At 37.6% G+C, this 19,923-nt stretch overlaps 1 protein-coding gene across 2 annotated transcripts in view; it reads left to right on the forward strand.

Annotated features, from left to right (window-relative positions):
* The window catches only part of HSD17B4 (hydroxysteroid 17-beta dehydrogenase 4), a 62,426-nt gene that overhangs the window by 41,556 nt on the left and 947 nt on the right, over positions 1–19,923 (forward strand). For both annotated transcript variants that reach the window (XM_059492452.1, XM_059492453.1), the window contains exons 19-23: positions 3,073–3,179; positions 3,486–3,572; positions 5,862–5,951; positions 8,464–8,602; positions 18,386–18,513. In XM_059492452.1, coding sequence (XP_059348435.1) covers positions 3,073–3,179; positions 3,486–3,572; positions 5,862–5,951; positions 8,464–8,602; positions 18,386–18,513 — 551 coding nt within the window. The remainder of the gene's footprint in view (positions 1–3,072; positions 3,180–3,485; positions 3,573–5,861; positions 5,952–8,463; positions 8,603–18,385; positions 18,514–19,923) is intronic.

Raw genomic sequence — 19,923 nt, forward strand, 5'->3', positions numbered from 1 at the left:
AGAGCAGAGCTATGCTTCCTTGTTCAGATCACACTTAACATACATTCGCAAATTATCTTTCATAAATGCATACTAATTGGTTTGTTAACTCAGTTTTGTATAATTCTGTGTAAATTTGTGTTCATAAGTAATGATTGTCAAATACTAGAGTCTAAGAGGAGATTTCCCCGGTTTGTTAAAGCATTCTGTTTGCTTATGATGTTGATTTGTTAATGATGGTGATGGAGTTGAGAAATACGTGTTTATAATTGAAAACTCAGTGTTTGGAATAATAGTGATGATAATACATTAAATACCTTACAAAAGAAGAGAAGTAAAAATCCTCTGCCTGCTCAAACAAAGAGCACTGGCACACAGGGAAAATGAAATTAATACTGTAGATAAGATATCCTTTTGTCTCAACATAAAACTGCCACACCGGATTTTGGAACTATGAAAGTTCAAAATACCCTACCTATACTAAATGCAAGTACTGTCAAAGAAGAAATGACTGTAGGGATAGTCCACAATTTTTTTTTCTAGGTGTGCAAATGTTTTCTTTCCTTTACATCTATTCACACACCTTCTTGTCATGTAACAATCTCTCTTTTACTGGTTCTCACCAGTGCACATGGGAAGCAAGCATTCAGCATAATGCATTCAGGTCATTCCTGTATTATTGTTAAGACTTCCTCTGGGTAATAATTTCAGAAGACATAAACCACATGAAAACACCTGTTTGTATTCTTGGGCCTTTATTCCTGCATCTTGTGTTTCCAGATACTAGAAAGCAATATTTACTTTCATTTCGTTTCAGTCTAGATACAAAGTAATAGAATTTTGCTCATGGAATTTTTCTTTGACTATTAGTTTTATAAAAAAAACACTGGGAGAAATAGGATTGGGTATATTTGAGTTCTGAATAAAGTGGGTGGTTTCTGGTTTTTGCATAGTGAATTGAACTGAGTTTGTAAAGAGCTAGATGTCACGATAACATTCTGAATGAGAGGTACTGAAAACTGGTGATGTTACAATAGTGCAGTAATCTGACTGCATGGTAACTTTGTGCTTTCAGAACAGGGCCCATTGTATACAAAATAGAGTGCTATTAAAAGTGTACATACTTAAATATTTTGTGGGAAAGAAATGACAAAATGATCAGGCTGGAATACTTACAGTGAGAAAACAGACTCATATTCCTTTAAGCCTGTCATTCTGTCATGTCTTCTAACGTAATGTGACAAAATTTCTCTTTCTCACCCATAATTCTGCTAGCCTTGTCTTTCCTTTGGTGTCATAATTCCCATCTTTCCCAGCATTGAATCTTCCATGGCTTCAGCTTGCAACTAGTTACCACACAGCCACTTGCTCATTCCTTATCTCTCCCTTCCCTGTTTTTCCTTTCACTTCCCTTTCCTTTCCCACGCCCACTCCTGGTGGGGTGGAGAGTAGAGTTGCAGAGAAAAATAGGTAAAACTTGCGGGTTGATATAAGAACACTTTAATAACTGAAGCAAAGTAAAATATTATATTAATAATACTAATGCTGCTGCTGCTACTATTACAAATAATAATGAAAAGAACACAGATGAAGTGAAGAGTAAAACAAGAGAAACAAGACCACAACACATTTGCTTATCATCTGCTGACTGATGCCCAACCCGTCCCCGAGCCCTGATCAGTAGCTCCTGCCCAGCTTCCCCCAGTTTATATCCTGAGCATGAGGTTCTGCCACCTCTTTGGTGGCAGATCATAGGTCACAGAAGAGTGTTTGGCATATGTTAGACATTATTTAGCAACAGCTGAAACATCAGTGTATTTTCAGCATTACTGTCACGCTAAATTCAGGGCACAGCACTGTAAAAGCTACTAGAGAAGAAAATTCATTATAGCCCAGCCAAAGCTAGGATGGCATCCTTGTGCCTTTTTTATTTCTGTCTTGGTGGTAGTTTCTTTTCCTTTTCCTTTTCCTTTTCCTTTTCCTTTTCCTTTTCCTTTTCCTTTTCCTTTTCCTTTTCCTTTTCCTTTTCCTTTTCCTTTTCCTTTTCCTTTTCCTTTTCCTTTTCCTTTTCCTTTTCCTTTTCCTTTTCCTTTTCCTTTTCCTTTTCCTTTTCCTTTCCTTCCCTTCCCTCCCAGAACTTCCCTTTCCTTCCCTTTCCCCCTCACTGGCTAGACTTTCTCCTGTCTCCTCTTTTTTTGTTTGTTTTGTTCTGCTTTTGGTTTTTCTTCCAGCTGTTGTCCCTTGAGAGAACATTTTGTGCTGTGTACATCCAATGAGAAGTTGTTAAGAGTTCAAGAAAAACAGACTCTGGCAGACAGCAGTAGCTATAAGTTCTGGGCAAAGCAGCAAGTTTCAGCGCCAAAGCTGGACAGCTCTGTCTGGATTCCATGGGCTGTTGCAAGTGTGATCAGTTACTGTTTACCTGCCTTGTCAGGTCAGAACAGCCTGTTAAAGGAATCAGAATATACAAGCATCTTTATAACTTAGCAGTTGCACTTTAGCAAATCTAAGGCCAGTTGTCAAAGGTTTATTTTGTCAGATTTTGACAGTAGTGGAAAAAGATGCAACACTAATATAAAGATTATCCTCTGCCAAGGTTGCGAATAAAGGTAAATTAGTCCTAAAGCAGGCATTGTATTAGAAGACTTTGGCCAACCATGAATAGGAATTCAAAACGGAAGTATCAAGTAATCTTAGTATTGCCACTTTTTAATGATTACAACACCTCTTACCCTTAATGTACATACTTACATTTAACTGCATGTCTGATGTGCCTATGCATGCATACTAAAACAGATAATCTCCTTATTTTTCCTTTTGTCACCTCTACAGACAGGGAATAATCTACTTCTGGGTCTCATAGAGCACATGCAGTGCTAAGAGTGCAGCTTGTCATCAAACACTTTCCTTTGTCCAAAAGTAGAGGAAATAATAAATAGTAACAGATACTTTTTTGTTGAGATAAATTAGGTTAAAAAAAAAAAGATTAAGAACACTAATGGAGGAAAATATTATGAATACGGTATAGCAATTCATAGAAGCTGCGTTCAAGGTCCTAATGTAAAAAATGCTAAAATGTTACCTCTTTAATAGGATTTAAGAAGCCTATACTTCATGGACTATGCACCTTTGGGTTTGCTGCTAGGAACGTTTTGAAGCAGTTTGCAAATAATGATGTGAACAGATTCAAGGCAATCAAGGTCTGTGTGTTCATTCTTTGCAGTAAATTTTCTGGATTTTTCTATTTTAGTGCCAAAAGAAATCTTAAGTGTGGGAGGAGTCTTTCATGATGTGTTAATTGCCAGAATTGCTTTTACTTACAGCTGCATGCATTTTAATGCCTCTGTCTTCTATGTTTGTTTAAATATATAGGCTTTCTACATTGATAGTTGACTTAATTTTCCTCTTTTTTTCATTTCAGTAGAGCCAATGTGTTTAAGCTTTGCATTTATATTTTCGCAATATATTTTCGCAACCCCTCTTTTTTTTTCTTTTTTTGCTTTTAGGTTCGCTTTGCGAAGCCAGTCTATCCAGGGGAAACTTTACAAACAGAAATGTGGAAGGAAGGAGATAGAATCCATTTTCAGACCAAGGTCAGAGCAATCTCTTTACTGTGGGCTTCAGAGGAAGATGTGTTAGTTAAAAGAGTGGGGATATGAGGGGAGCAAGAAAGGATGACTCATTAAGCAGCACACCCTTGGTAAAGGGTGGTAAGGAAATGAAGTAAATATAATGAAATAGTCTTAGTTACTTTAAGGTGTCACTAGGATTCTAATAGAAGTACTGTTATAATCATAGGACTTAATACCCTCCTGTAAAAGGAGCACTCTTTTCATTGTTTTGTATTTTTTGTGTTTTTCCACTGGGGAAAATAAAAATAATAAAAAAAGCAGTCATCCTCAGGTCATCGTAGTGTGTAGTTGTTTTCTGTAGTTACTCATAACTGTGTATTCATCTTTTTTTTTTAGCATTTATTTAACATAATCAGCTCTTAACAGTTTGTGCATGTAAGTGTGCTGCAGATTTAGCTTAGATTGGGTTAAACTTAAGCTGCAGCTATACAGAGCAACTTCCTATAAATGGAAATTTCATAGCAGTTGAACATAGTAACTACAATAAAACAGTGTTTACATTTTTTGAGATCTGGGTTTGCTTTATTCTATGTTCTGCTAGTAGTGTTGTCTCCATGTCATAGGGTACTTGGTGGGAACTAAAGGTAAATGAAACTCCAGATAAAGGGCAAAAAGTAAAATTGAATGTCATCACTTATGTAGCATCATATGACATTTTCGCTTTCTTTGCCTATGATTTGATACTGGTATTTGTCAATATTTGCTTTGGCTTATGCAGTGAGAGTTACATTGCTTTGCTGGCCAAAGCTTTGCAGCCTCATCTTCATAAAAATGCAGCCAGCTCTTGATTAGTGAGTAGGGCAGCAGGTATAACTGCAGCTGCAAGGATGATTGGGCAGGCAAAATCAAAGAAGGAGAGTCATCATAGGAACAGAGGAATGCTGTATTCATACAGCTTTCTGGGATGTACGTCATGACTGAAGGAGGCAAATGTTATCTGCAGACCTGATGGGTGATAGCAGCTACGGAATTTCAGGATGGTAACAATGAAGAGACTACTTTGTACAAAATCTCCATTTATAATTACTAGTAGCAAATGAGGTAGTTTGGTGCCTCAAGTGAGCTTTGAAAATTACTGTAGCTATACTTGAAAGGTTTGATCACTCAATCTAGAATTCATATATCTACTTTTGATGGTTTCCATGTACCATGTTAGTTAATAGAGTTCATAATATGCTTCCAAGCCCTTCCAAATTTGTATGCTGGGTGAGTTGTTCTGTTGTGTTTAAAGGCAAAATTTGTAATTATGCTTGGTTTAGTAATTGCTAATATGTAGAGTTTTGGTGAATTTTGCTAAGGATTTTTCTTCTACAACTTTGGAGTAACTGATTTTGGATAGAAATTACAAGGTTTAACAGGATTATAGTAAACCATCTTAAACAGTTATGAGGTGGAGTTATGAGGTGTGCAGAATTTTGTTTCTTACTGCATGTTGTATTTGTATGAACTCTGGTTAAATCAAACTACAGATAGACTTAAAGTTTTGAGAGGGTGGTTTGAATCCATTTTCAGCATTGTCTGAAGTGCAGTGGCAGCCGGGGACAAGCTGTTAGGCATTATTTGAGTAACAGTTAATGTAGTCCAATAAACTGGGTTGTGGTACTTGATGTTTCTCCAGTTTGGCTATTTGTCATACACTTCTCTATATGCATTATCGGACTTCTGTTAGCTGCCATAAGTCAGTAGGGTTTGTCACATCCCTCAAAGAGAAAATACCAAATTGAAACCTTGAAGTAGCTATTTAAAAAAATTTGAAGTAACTATTTCAAAAAATTAAACTGGGGGAAATTCAGGTATTTTCCATCTTTCTTTTTGTTTGCAATCCTTAAAAAGCTGTTTCTAGTGCAAGTTGAAGTATAAGGCATGTGGAGATAGTGAAATTGTCTAAATGGACTCTTGACAACTGAATATCTACCTCAAGGAAAAACATTTTAGAGCAATGTCTTTCTAAGAACTATTTATGAAGAAAGATAGACAATAACTTGTAACACTGGAGGTAAATAAGTTTCTTCAACTGTTTTGTGAGCAGAACACCAGCAATATATTTTGGTACAATTTGGAAAACATATTATAACAATTTGCCTCAAGACTACAGCACATTTATGAAGTGGTTTTTTCTTCACTCTGTAACTTTTATGTTATCTCATTACAAGTCTGATTTTAAAATATCAGGAATACTCCTTAGATGCCCTTATTTTGTGACTTTCTGCAGATAAATCACCTCTTTAATGTATTTTTCCCCCACTACAGGTCAAGGAGACTGGAGAAGTTGCCATTGCAGGGGGCTATGTGGATATAGTACCAGCCTTGGAAAAGCCTTCTGCTCGAGAGCCTCTGAGGGTAGGTGGAAGCAATGGAAGTCTTAACTTGAAGAGAAGCATAGTTGGGCTTTATTTTGGTGAAAAACACAGGAAAAATACTTAGGTCCCTTACCAATCTTATTTGCAGTATTCAGAGGAGTTACGAGTTCAGGGATGTTAACATGTACGTTGTTTAGGCTACAGATGTTAATTGATCTGTTTGAGAGGCAGATTTCAGTTGTTTACACTGAATGCTGGTGTTTGATGTGCTTGATGCTAATGGATCTCTCAGGATAAACATTGTGCTGTATCGTTACAAAACAAGGAAGGGCATGTGCCAGTGACTGCCACGTTTTGAGCATTTGCATAGCTCAAAATATAAATTACTTAACATAATTTGGATGTGTAACTGTAGAACAATGCTTTTCATATTATTTTGTAGATGTTGAAGATCAAACTCCGTGTAGGATGTAAGTGTGTGACCTTTCTCAATTTTTCAGAGACACAGGGAGAGGGGCAAGAAGGCATTAGCATGAGTGAAAATGACATAATGTACTCACAGAAAAGAAGTGTCGTCATTGAATCATTTTGAAATAAGACTCTGAGAGCTGTTAGTACATGTGGTTAGGCCTGGCACACAACGTGCTCTTTATACTGTGTATACCTAAAAAAAATCCTCAGCATGCATGCATACCTTAAGCCTCTGGTACTGTACTTGCCACAAAACACAGAATTGTATATGCAATGAGGATGACCCTAATGTGGTCTAAAAGTGACTTAAGGCAATGCATGTTTGTTGTTTATTATTAAGGCAATGCCTTAGTAAACTGTTATTTTTCCCCATTGATTCCTGCATGCAAACTATGAAATTTTAATGCTTTGAAGTTTATGAAATGCTGAGATTGTGACATTCATATAAAGCTTTTAATCACAGAGTGAGGAATATTGGGTGATACTTGGGCTGCATCCAAAGCAGCATAGCCAGCAGGTCGAGGGATGGGATTCTGCCCCTCTGCTCTGGTGATACCCCACGTGGAACACTGAATCCAGCTCTGGGGACCCCAGCACAGGAAGGCCATTGACCAGTTGGAGTGAGTCCAGAGGAAGAACATCAAGAAAATGAGGGGATTTGAGCACTCCTCCCATGAGAAAAGGCTAAGAAAATTTGGTTTGCTCAGCCTGGAAAAGAAACCCTCAGAGTGACCTAGTTGTGGCCTTTTATTACCCAAAGAGGAGCTTTTCACAAGAGTGTGTAGTGACAGGATAAGGGGGAATGGATTCAAACTAAAGAGGCTAGGTTTAGACTAGATCTTAAGAAGAAATTCTTTGTTGTGAGGTTGGTTAGGCACGGGAACAGGTTTCCTAGAGAAACCAGCAGGCTGTGGTTGCCTCATCCCTGGAAGTGTTGAAGGCCAGGCTGGATGGGGCTTGGAGCACCTTGGTCTAGTGAAAATTGTCCCTGCCCCCCAACAGGGGGTTAGAACTAGATTATCATTAGTATTCATTCCAATTCAGGCCATCCTATGATTCTATGTTTTATCCAGGAACCTGTTTCTTTTTGTTGCTTGTGTTTAATCTTCTAAGACATTCTAAATTGTTGAATGAAGTTCAAAGCTTAGAACTTTTTTTTAACTGCTCAGATTTTCTTTTTTTAAAAAACTTGGCAGAACAGGCGTTCTTCTTTAAGCTTACTCTGAGAAATTAGGGTGCTTTGGCAGAAATTTGCTGGCACAGTCAGACACCCACCAGGGGAAACCAGCCTGACTGTGTGAAGCTTGGCAAATTTAAAGACCATTGGGAACCCTTTAATATAATGGAAAATCTTAGGCTTAACCAAAGAGGTCACAAAATAGCAGCCTGAGGAGTCTTGTGTTCTGCTCTACAGGTAGGTACAGCAAACAACTAAAGCTCTGAGACTTTCTTTGCTCCAGTTCCAGTTAGTCAAAAAATGTCAGTGAAGTAGCTTCCCTAAAGTGAAGCCTTTTATCCAGTAAAAATATTTGTTAAAAGAAAGACAGTGAAAGGCTTGCAAAATAATGTGCTTGGAAAAGTTGGAAATGTAAATGTAGCTGATCCCACTGTTAAATTTTTTCTGCACTGGAGTGCTGACTGTGTTCATAGTGCAGTATGTTTTTAACATTTTTCATGTTAAAGTAAAAACTTTTTTTTTTTGTTCTGAAAACTGACATAACATTCACTGTAGAAAAAGTGGCAGTGGTTATCATCCAAAGGAAAAAACGGGCAATTTAGAAGCTCTTAGGGCACTAATTAAAAAACGTTGTCTCAAATTGTGAGGATAAATGACAAAAACTGTAAAAACAAAATTTGAAAAAATTTTAAATGAAAATTTGAAATTAAGCTTTTTTTGCTTGAATGTATTCTTTAGTGCTGAGGGTGGCTAGAGGTGATTATTTTGTGGTAGAAAAAAATCTCAGTTGGATTTAATAATTCTGATGTAGATAGTTGAAGCTTTGCATGCTGGAAAGTGACATGTTCAGTACCTTTTAACAAAGTTTCAATTTTAAATTCTTCATACTTTCTTTTTTTTAAAGGCTGGAGGGCTGCAGAGTAACCTTGTGTTTGAAGAAATTGGTCGGCGTGTAAAAGAGATGGGAAATGAATTGGTAAAGAAAGTAAATGCCATATTCCAGTGGGACATCACTAAAGATGGAAAAACAGCAGTGCAGTGGAGTAAGTTGTGGTGTTTATGTGATACCTCAATGCATTTTTGTTATGAAGTGGGATTAATTGTAATCATTCCAATTAAACTGATAGCTTGGAACTAACTGTAGGGTAATAGATGAATATGCAGTGGGACCTACAGGTCTGAATGCATTCTGGATGCACAAATGACAAGGAGGTCAGATAAACTTTGCAGGTACTACTCTTTCAAGGAACATTCTTCTGTAACTTGCCTATTAAGATGTAGACATAGGTGACATCATCCTTTAGAACTTCAGAGCATTTCTATTTACACTTTCCAGATTGGATTGCCACTGCACTTAGGAAAGCATGCTAAATTAGCCTAGTAGGAGTGTTACAGTAATTAGTCTGCTGGTGATGTACATGCTAACTGATCTAAAACAAATAAGTAATTATTTCTACTACATTGTTCTTGTCACTTCAGTGAAAAACGTAGCCCAATTTGTTTCCATTTACACTTTCTGAGATCAAGGTTTAATGGAGGCTTAATCATGATTTCCCATCATTTAAGCATGGGAGTGATTGATGATGAGAAACTAAAGCCTGTAATAGCAGTGGCTCACACAGAAGTTTTTCCTGATTAAATGAATAATAGAATTATGTGAAGGGATCTGATGGGGGAAAGCTACTTCCTCAAAAAACTTTTCTTCTTAAGTTCTCCTTTGTTCTCTTTATAAGATATGTATATTTGAAAACAACCCTAAATGTTCTATTATTAATTGGATAGATTTTTTTATCTTTGGAATTTCTTTTTTTTTTTTTTTTTTTTTTTTCTGGGTCAAGCCTGTTGCTTAGACTTCATTTTGTTTGATCTCAGTGGTTGGATGTAGTCAAAAGAGTTTTGGGGGTGATGCAGGTGAAGGGGCTGCTCTTTGACAGGCTGAGAGGGAAGACTCACAGTAGGTCCGATCAGGTCTACCACTATCTTCTGTTCTGTACACTGTGACTTATTTTAAACTATTGTTGAGCAATTTAGAAGCCTGTCATTTTACTTAATCCTTTCCTAATGTTGACCAGTAGAGATTCTGAGTAGCAAGACTGCTGTTAAGTTTCAGGAAAAATATTATACAGAGATTGATCAGGATAGTTGTGTTCTACTTGCCTTGCTTTTTTAGCAGTTTTTGAGGGCTAAAGAGTGATTTCTGTTTGGATAGAAGTTAATAAATATGCATATACCTGTGGGGATTATGCAAGCTGATTGCCTGTACATCAAAATGAGACAAGGGAAATACTGAATAATCCAACTCAGATGTTCTTTCTTAAAATTCATTACTGCTCCTAATCATTTCTATTGTCTGCAGTTTTCCATTTTTGCATGAAGTAATTTAAATTACAGACATGGTTAGAACTTTGAGAGAAGGCATATGAAGTGTTACTTGTGTTCTTGCTTATGTTTTTAGGTGATAATTAGAAGTGTATTGGTTAAACTCCTGAATACTTGAAGTGTAAAGTTGTATTTGTTGAGAAACAGTCTGTACTTCACATCAGTCACGTGTGTCGCTAAATTTGATACAAGTGATGATCATGTTTATAATGACAACTAGAAAACTTTTTCAGGTTGACTGATCATTTGCATTAACTTTGGAATTGCTTTATTGATCACCTAAGTTCAATATTATGTATGTCCAGAGAATAGAGGGACAAGTCAATGGAGGAGAAATCTGCTGAGGGGTGTTTCAAGATGTGAATAAAATTTCTCATGCAGTGAGAAGTTCTGAAACTGCAAATTGCTGAATGCAGAAAAAGCACACTTAGATATTTAGGCCTGAGCAGTGGCCTTACTTGCCTCATGAGATCACACTTTATCAGAGGGGAAAGAGGTGAATGTTTTTGCTATTGTATTCAGATCAAGAGAGTGCTCCTGCTTCGAATAAATCAATAGTCAGCCTTTTGTCCTCTCCTGCTTCTCCTACTGAAGCAGTAGGAAGAAGGTACTGCTTTCTTCCTGTTCATATGTCTCTAGCTAAAAGGGATTAAATAGACGTAGCTTTTGTTTGTCTTGTTCCCTCTGCTTCTGTTGCAGTGACAATTTTCTGTACTATTATATGCATTTGGAAAAAAACTTAAAGATCCCTGTGGGATGGAAGCTGGAGGAGCTAATCTAATATATTTAAACATTTCCCGTTGCTGACTGCTATTAAGAGCTGAAATGAAACTTTTCCAGAAGCTTGGAAAAGTTTCTGTCAAAATTTTTACAGTGTGGTCAGTTCCTTATGAAGTACTGTAGTCTCTGTGGTGTAGTAAATGTGTAAGGCTGAAGGTAAATATCTAGGTGACCCAGCAGCGTGTCTTTAGGAAATGTTGTTTGCTTTTCCTTTTGGGAGTATTGGTATGCAAGTACTTCCTTTGTATATCACTTTTTTTGAAAGAGCTTTGTGTCATCCTATTTCTGTATTTGTTTGTGTTTTTCTGAATATTTTTGTGTACCTTTAGATTTCAAGTACTTTTTGGATGAAGAAAACAGCAGTTGGTTATTACTAAAAAATAGTTAGACTGCTACAAATAATCTAAATATTAAAATTTAATATTGTCAATATGAAAATAGTTAAGAAAACTCACTGGCAGAATTTTAGGACTTATGACAACTGTAGTATCAACCTTCACTGTTTTTCCCTACATGGAAAAAGAGCCTACTATTGTTGATGTCGGTTTAACTCCAATGGCATATTTTTAATGGCAAGCTATATATGTATCTGCATGATTAAATTTTTGTTTGGGGAATATTGGAAAACACTTCCCTGCCATTAAAAAGCATATATCCAAAAAACCATAAAGCAAAAGGCCTTCAGAGGCAAGAGTTTTATAAGCAGTTGCCATCTTAATTTTTTTTGCATGTTTGCATATGTTACATTGTTATTCAGTATTCAAGTGTCTTTTCTACCAGATGCTGGTATAATTCATTTTCCATGGTAAGTGCAGAAGAAGATGGAAGTTTGTGAGTTTACATTCCAAGGAAGACAGCTTTCTTGAAGTTAGGATATTCTCAATAATCGAAAAGATTTCTGACTTTATGTGAATTTTACAAAATCTCTGTATGGTCATCAGCAAGACTTTTGTAATGCGGATGAGCAATGACAGTCAGTTTGGAATATATAACACTGACAATGCCATTTTCTCACTGGAATGCTGGAATTTTTTACTTTAAAAACTGACGATGACAGTACAATGTTACCTTTGCTATAGCTTGAGTTTATTTCTGTGTCACTATTTTGACTGGTTTTCAAAGATGATTCAGATTTTAATGTTACTTGACTCAATTAGTAGAATTGCACTTCTTGACTGTACATTTACATTTGGCCTGGTGGTTATTAGTTGATCTTCTGTGTACAAAAATTTTAAATAATTTTTGTAAATGTTATGGTGCTAGATTAGATAAATTCTGAATTATCTTTCTCTTCTAAGTAAAATTGCCATTTTGGAGGGTCAATCCCATAATGTACGTAGCTACAAGAAAGCCAAAAGGAAAATATGACTTTAAAATCAATTCACAATTTGGTTCACATAGCTAAATATTGCATAGTATTTCAGTGTATGGTCAAAATTCTTGACAAGTTATCACTGAAACAACTTGTGTATGAGGAGGAATATTATTTTGGCTGCGTTTTTTGTTTTAAGCTGTAACTTGATGTTAATTGATTAACAATCTATCTTTTTTTAGGCCTCTCTTTGTAAGGGCCTCCTAGGCCTTTACAAACAGCATTTCTGCTTCTTTTGGGCTACCTGATAGGCCTCTTTCTCTTGTTTAATTGGATATAGTTGTTCTGTCTTGTTTTAATTTTTTGACTTGTCACTTTTACACAGCTTAGTGCTTTTGTGAAGAGTGCAGCAGTTGACAGTGCTGGCAACAGTCTGGGCCCTGCAGCCCATTGCTCCCTTACTCAATGGTTGTAGCTCCAGCATCTTCTGCTGGTGTCCTTCAGCCTCTTCAGATCTGGGAAGGGAGCAGATAAGGGAAGGCAGCCACCATAGCACGAGTGTCGTGTCCATTTCTGGGCCCTTCAGTCCAGGAAAGACTTTGAGGTGCTGCTGGAGTGTGTTCAGAGAGGGGCAGTGGAGCTGGGAAAGGGTCTGGAGCACAAGTTCTGTGAGGAGCAGCTGAGGGAGCTGGGGCTGTTTATCCTGGAGAAAAGGCAGCTCCATGGGGACCTTACAACTCTCTACAGCTGCCTGCAAAGAGGTTGTAGCCAAGTGTGGGTCAGTCTTTTCTCCCAGGGACCTCAATCATGGGATGCCGATGTTGGATATCAGGAAGAATTTATTCATGGAAAGAATGGGCTGTTCTGGGAGGTGCTGGGGTCACTGTCCCTGCGGTGTTCAAGAAATAACTGAGTGTGGCACTCAGTGCCATGGTCTAGTTGTCATGGTATTGATCAGTTAAAACTTGGACTTGGAGATCTTTTCCAACCTTAATGATTCTCTGATTCTGTGAAATTTGTTCTTGTGTATGCAATCAATCTTTCAAACTTTAGGGAAACAAAAAGGTATTTTATTTTACTATATTTATGTTTATTTCTAGTGTTCTAACTGCAACTGTGACATTTTGATCTCTTCTTGCTGCAGTAAACCAGGATTTGTAGAAGTCAAGTGAAATTTGTGAATTGAATGTGGCTTTTGTTGGTACAGAGAGACATCTTTATGGAGACACAAGTATTATGACACTAGTCTGTTTAACCAGCAGTGGCCTTTCCTTCTCTGCAGTTCTCTGTGGATGCTGTGATGCCATGAAGAGGTGTAGAGCAATTGACTGTGCACTCAGAATGTGAAATTTTGGACAGCTCATCTGCTGTGTAAACAATGTCGAACTGTAATTCCTGACAACTGGCCTTAATTAGTGGTATTTCTGTATAAAAACAAGCTGTTCTAGTTCAAGAGGATGCTGAAAATCCTTTTAAAAGAGATGAAGCAAGTATCAATACCTCAGAAATAAGTGTAGTGGTACTGAAACTACTTTCATTTTTTAACAAAAACCTTAATTGATAACCCACCACAGCTTTTTCCAGTTTTCTTCACTACCTAAAGCATGCTTTGCTCTCTCCTGCATTATGTATAACTATACAACAATAGCCTTTTTCTGAGGCCTTATCATTTTTTTTTTAAATTTTGTTTTTAGAGTTAAGATTTCATTTCAATTTTGCTTTCCATAGAGAAAAGGTAATGCTGTTGAGATCTGTTGGCTGATAGTTAATGGCACTCCAGAACAGCACTTAGAAGAGTTTGCCCATCTGTTGCTTTTCTTCGTGTTTCTGAAGTTAGTGCTGAAGGCAGGAGATGTTTCTGTTCCTTTCCAGTTCTCAGAAGAATAGAACTTTGTTATGAGAACTGGGGAAAAATTGTTACATGTAGTTGATTGTGAACAGCTGATAAATTAAAGTGAAATTGCTCAATAATTTATGATGCAATATGACTTCAGGCAATGAAGAATACCTGTTTTTATTTGGTTAGCAGTTGAGTCTTGTATTGCCCTTATCCACTGTGAAGCAGAATAAAACACAAACCAAACTTTTTGGCAACCTGGTATAAAATGTCAATATCTACTGTTTTATCTAGTGTTTTGACTCCTATGTATGTGAATTTTCTCCTATTTTTATTTTATCTCTGACAACATAATCTTTTTGATGATAATAATTAATAAATTTTAATTAATGTAATAAAACACCTATGTATCGAAGTAAAAGCAAAAATTTAAAAGAAGACTAGCATTTCATTCACTTGAACTTCTCGATTCTACTTTTCTGCCAGATGTGTAATAGAATGTATTCCGCAGGATAAACAAGAGGGCACTCTCTCTGGTCATTGGAAGGCTAGGATTTTTCTGATCTAATGTTTGGAACCTGTTCTGGAATTCAGCTTCTTTCTTTCATTGCTAGTTTATTTATCCCATGAGCTGGTGCTCTAGTTTAGTCTGAATTGTATTTTCAGTATTCTAGCCTAGGTGTAGGTCAGGAGGGAAGAAAGTGGTTTGTGTATGTTTCTAATCCTTCTGTTTGTTTTTTTGCCCTGCAAAAAAATTTAATGAACAAGTTTTTGTGGTAGTTTTTCATTCTTTATAAAGTGGGGAGTTACTTTCCTTCGCTAAATACTAATATCTGATATATTTTGGATCACTCTTTGTCCACAGTGGCACCTTTTTTTTTTTTAACTATTTGTATTAGAGAGGTCAACTCATTTATGATAAAGCCTACGAAAAGGGATTGATCAAGTAACAATAATTCTGTTGCTAGTTCTCTGTGTTTTTACAGAAAAGACAGTTTTGTTGTCCAAGTGTTTTGCTTTTGTGGCTGCCTCATTTTTTTCTTGCTTATCAAAAATCTTAATGTTATTTTAAAAGAATCTAGAGGAAGTAGAAATAACCTTTTTGACATTTTTGGGAAAAGAATGTACCACTAGGTCAGTCCTTTTCTTTTTTCTTATTTTTTTTCCCCTTGTTTCTTTTTTTACTTGGAATTTCTATTAACTAGTAAGGATTACCTTGAGGTGATCAGATTGAGGTTGGTATCCAGCAAGATTGTGGAGCAGACCATCTTGATTGCAATCACTCAGGACATCTGGGAACCAAGGGCCCAGGATCAAAGCCAGCACAGGTGTAGAAAAGGCAGGTCCTGGCTGACCAGTATGGTCTCCTTTTATGACCAGGTGACTCACCTCAGCAAAGCCTTTGGCACTGTGTCCCTCAGGATTCTCCTGGGAAGTGTGGCAGTCCACAGCTTGGACAGTCATAATCTTTGCTGGGTAAAAAACTGGATGGGTGTCTGGGCTGGGGAGTGGTGGAGCCAGTCACAAGTGGTGCTTCCCAGGGCTCAGTATTGGGGTCAGTCCTGTCTCATATCTTCAATATCATTGTTGTTGGTCTGGATGAGGGAATTGAGTGTCCCCTCAGCCCTTTCATAAATGACACCAGTTTGGGTGCAAGTGTTGATCTGCTGAAAGGGTGGAAAGCTCTGCAGAGGGATCTGGTCAGGTTGGATCAATGGGCCAAGGACCCATTGAGGTTCAGCAAGATCAAGTTCCAGGTCCTGCCATTGGTTCACAACAACCCCAGGCAGTGCCACAGGCTGGGCAGAGTGGCTGGAAAGCTGCAAGCTGCCCAGTGGAAAAGTATCGGAGGTTTTAGATGACAATTTGCTGAACATGGACCAGTGTATGCACAGGTAACCATGAGGGGCAGTGGCATCCTGGCCTGTATCAGCAACAGTGTGACCAGCAGGAACAGGCAGTGATTGTCCCCCTGTATGTGGCACTGGTGAGGTCACACCTCAAGTGCTGTGTCCAGTTCTGGGCCCCTCACAGGAAAGACTTTGAGGTGCTGAAGTGAGTCCAGAGAATGGCAATGGAGCTGGGGCAGGGTCTGGAGCTCAGCTCCTGTGAGAAGCAGCTGAGGGAGCTGCTGTAGCTCAGCCTGGAGGAAAGGAGAATCAGGGAGACTCTGTACAACTGCCTGGATGGAGGCTGTAGCCAGGTGGGGGTTGGCTTCTCATGCTGCTTCTGGGACAGGACAACCAGTGACAGGAAAGAAGAAACATCTGCAGACGGCAGCATAGGAAGTTCATGCTGAACATCAGGAGAAATCTCTTCACAGACAGGATGGAGTCACCAATCCTGGAAGTGTTCATGAAACTGCTGTATGTCACATTTAGTGCTGGGGTCTAGTTGTTAAGGTAGTGGGTCTTTTCCAACCTTAATCATTCTGTGATTCTGTAAGCATGAAAGATTTACCTTGATTATGGGTGCCATGATTATGCAATGTTAAATGTGTGGTTGTGCTTTGAGAGCTTAGTGTTAGTTGTAGATATTGACAGTAAATGATGGTCTTGGGATTTCACTAGGAAATGGAGAAGGAGAACAAGGACTGTAATAATGTTAAGTAATATCTTAATGTACAACAATGTAAAAGCTGTTAGTTATGTACCATATTCAAAATAATACTTAAGGGTTGTGAGAACTTTTCTGAGCCATTACACCTATTCAATTGTTTTTGTCATCTCAACCTGACGCTGGTGAGACTGATGGATCAGTATTATCAATAAAGTACATCAAAATTTCTTTTCAGCCAGTACTTAGTGAAGAATGAGAAGTTGTGTCTTGGGAGACAGTATGTCAGGCTTCCAGTATCTGGCTTCCTTCTGGAGCAGTGTAGTAATGGTAGGGACAGGAAAAAAAAATTATTGCCAGCAGAATGAAATACAAAAAGGGATTCCTAAGGTCCAGAAGTAATTCAAAACAGTTGGCTAGGAACTGCAAGCATTCTAGACACCGTGTCTGTGTTTTGTGAATTAATCTGTAGTGCTTGCTGACCTCGCTGTTTGTCTCCAAGGGAACAGTTTGGCTGCACTAGTATGGTGCTTAACATTAGCAGCATTTGGGTAGAGGAGTACTTTAAAAGCACTGGTTAACTTAGTCTAAAAGCTGGTATCCACTCCCAGACTTTAGTTGGTGTGTTTGGCTTGCATTTCATGATTCAGTAGATTATTTTTTTGATTTTTGTTTTCCTAATAATAGTCTGTGCCTGCATAACCTACATGAGTAATGTTAAAGGTTCAGGTATGTTAGATCATATAGCAGCTGGTTTGGGCCACAAGGATGTTGTTACACAGCCCCTACCCACAAACACAAATGTACAGATAATTTCTGGTGCTCAGTAACCTTTTAAAATTTCTTCCCATATTGCTTAAAGTTAGTGATATGCATTAAATCTGTTCCAGGATTTATAATTTACCTTAAAATCAACTGGAAAATAATAATCCAGTATGTCACTTCTCACTGAGCAATGCTGTGTACTTAAGTCCCCTTCTAGTTCTGTTGTAACTGGATAAATATTGCTTGAAGCAGATTTCAGAAAATGAAAGACTTAAATATGCTAAAGCTACTCCCAGTCTCTATAGTTCCCCTTACCCTGTCAAAAAATTATTTGGAAAAAAGTGGCACATAAGATAGTTTTTGCAGCAATAAAGCTCCCTTTTAAGGCAAGGGCCTTAAAATTTGTCCATGAAGAGCAACTAACTGTCATCCATGATTCTGTGATTAGAGGTGCCATGTTATTACAGGAATATCCACATGAATAATGTGTGGGATGGGGGCGTGATGGATCAAGAGGCAAAGGTGTCAAGGAGAGACAGGAATTTGCAAAATCTGAGAATGACTCAGCAGAGCACATCCTGTCAAAATACTCTTCTAAACATGACACAATACCTGATGGTGTTAGCTTTGTAGTAGATTATTTTGGCAGGTCATTTGGTGTGGGAAAAGAACACTCTGACGCTACAGACACTTGGAGGAATTTTTGTCTTTCCAGGAGAGAAAGACAGATAATTGGCAAGGCTTTAAACACTCCTTGCATGAAGCAGAATAGGCTATATTGTGTTGCCTGGGGGACAGACCAGGGAAAATAGGCAGTGTGTTTGAACACCACTACATTTGCCTTGTCTGACTACAGGATGCTGGTTTTGAACTTTGGGGCTTTATTACTAACTTGAACATTTTTGCAGTAAGTGCACTAATTAATACCTTGTGCATCTTAGGTGTCATTCAAAAATAGATTTACCATCGCAGCAAGAATTTTGAAGTCCTTGCTGTAAAGACCCTTTCAGTGCAGGAATAATTTTTTATTTTCTTTCATTGATGAAGAAGAATTATACCTCATTTATTTTCTGAGTAGCTGATAGCTAATAATTTAGACTGGATGCTTTATAATAATAGGTAAGGAAAATACTGTTCTTAAGCCTGAAAGTTTTATCTTTATTTTGAAATTAAACTGTCTTTGCTCTTGCTTCTCAGCAATTGACTTAAAGAATGGCTCTGGAGCAGTGTATCAAGGACCTGCCAGAAATTCTGCTGACACTACCTTCACTCTCTCGGATGAGGATTTCATGGATGTGGTACAACAAAAGGTTAACCCCCAGAAGGTAAAGCCTGGGTGTCACAGACATACTCTCTTGTATGTAGACATATTATTTGCCTTACATCAAGCTGTGGTTCATGACTGTTTGCATTCTGAAATCCTAAACCCTGGGATGTTTTGACAGTGGAGACCAGAGTCAGATAAGGTATAAGCACATCAGTATCTTATACTGAATTATCCAGAAAGTGTGAGGGGGCATTTATGCCATCTTTATTATCTTAAGACAAAGATAACCACAAAGGGCTAAAGCAGGCCCTGATAACACCAAGGTTGTGGATTCAATACCTGTACGGGCTGTTCACTTCAGAGTTGGACTAGATTATCTTCTGGGTTCCTTCCAACTTAGAATATACTGTGATTCTGTGACATAAAGCAAAGTTAGGAGTTTGTTTACTTCCTGGTACTTCACAGTATCCAAGTTTAGGTTTGTCAGTTTGATCATTCAGACTGTTTTGATTGTCATGTTGCAGGAAGTTGTTTGTTGCAGTGGTCTGATTTATTGCTAGTAGTGCAGCACAGAGAAATGTCAAGACAATGCATGCATTTAGATGGTCAAAATTTACCTCAATCAGGATATTTTTCAGGGAAATACAGATTTAAGGAAGGTCTGTAATCTGGGTCTGCACTTTTAGCTTCTTGGAGTAATCAACTGATTAAAATGACTAATTTTACTAATAAAAATGCCTTGTGTAAAAGTAAATTGAACTGTCACAAATTTAATATGTCAGCTTACAGATTAAAGCTTGAGCAAATGAAAACTTTAATTAAGCTCATCATGTATCAAACAGTTCCTTTTCTTTGATCTCAAGCAGAAGTTGTTGGAGACTTTGATTGTAAATTGGAGACTAATGATCATGGTGAATATTTTTTATAAGTCTTACATACCACATGAGTAAAATCCTTTGTGACCCTCTGTATACAGCAGGCATAAAGCATAAACAAACAAGATGTTGATGTGTAATCATCAGAATGCTAAAGAACAGTGATTGCAGTTCAGGAACATCATCTATGTTTAGGCATTAGTGTTTCCTTTGAGTTTCTGTGCAGTTTTCCATCTAAAGAAGCTCAAAGCATCTATTCAAATTCTTTTCTGCTGGCTCTCTCTATTCTTTATTTGAATGTATTTCAAGCTAATGGAACTATGCAAAAGAACATTTAAGGAACTTTCAAAGGGCTTTCAAACTCCAAAGCCATTGTGAAGCAAAACTAGTTTTAAAAAAATATGAACTAGATTGAAACAGGGTCTTTGAAGTAGGGAGAATAAAAATGTAATATATCAGCATTGAAGTGAAAATACTGATGGATTTATGACTTTGCAAATGCAACCAAATGTTGCTTATTTCCTGTTTGTTGTAATATGCTGTGTATAAAGCCACTGCATTTCTTTGGCATATGTGTGTAATACCTTGTGCAA

Source organism: Ammospiza nelsoni, chromosome Z (assembly GCF_027579445.1).
Source record: "Ammospiza nelsoni isolate bAmmNel1 chromosome Z, bAmmNel1.pri, whole genome shotgun sequence".
Taxonomy (NCBI): domain Eukaryota; kingdom Metazoa; phylum Chordata; class Aves; order Passeriformes; family Passerellidae; genus Ammospiza; species Ammospiza nelsoni.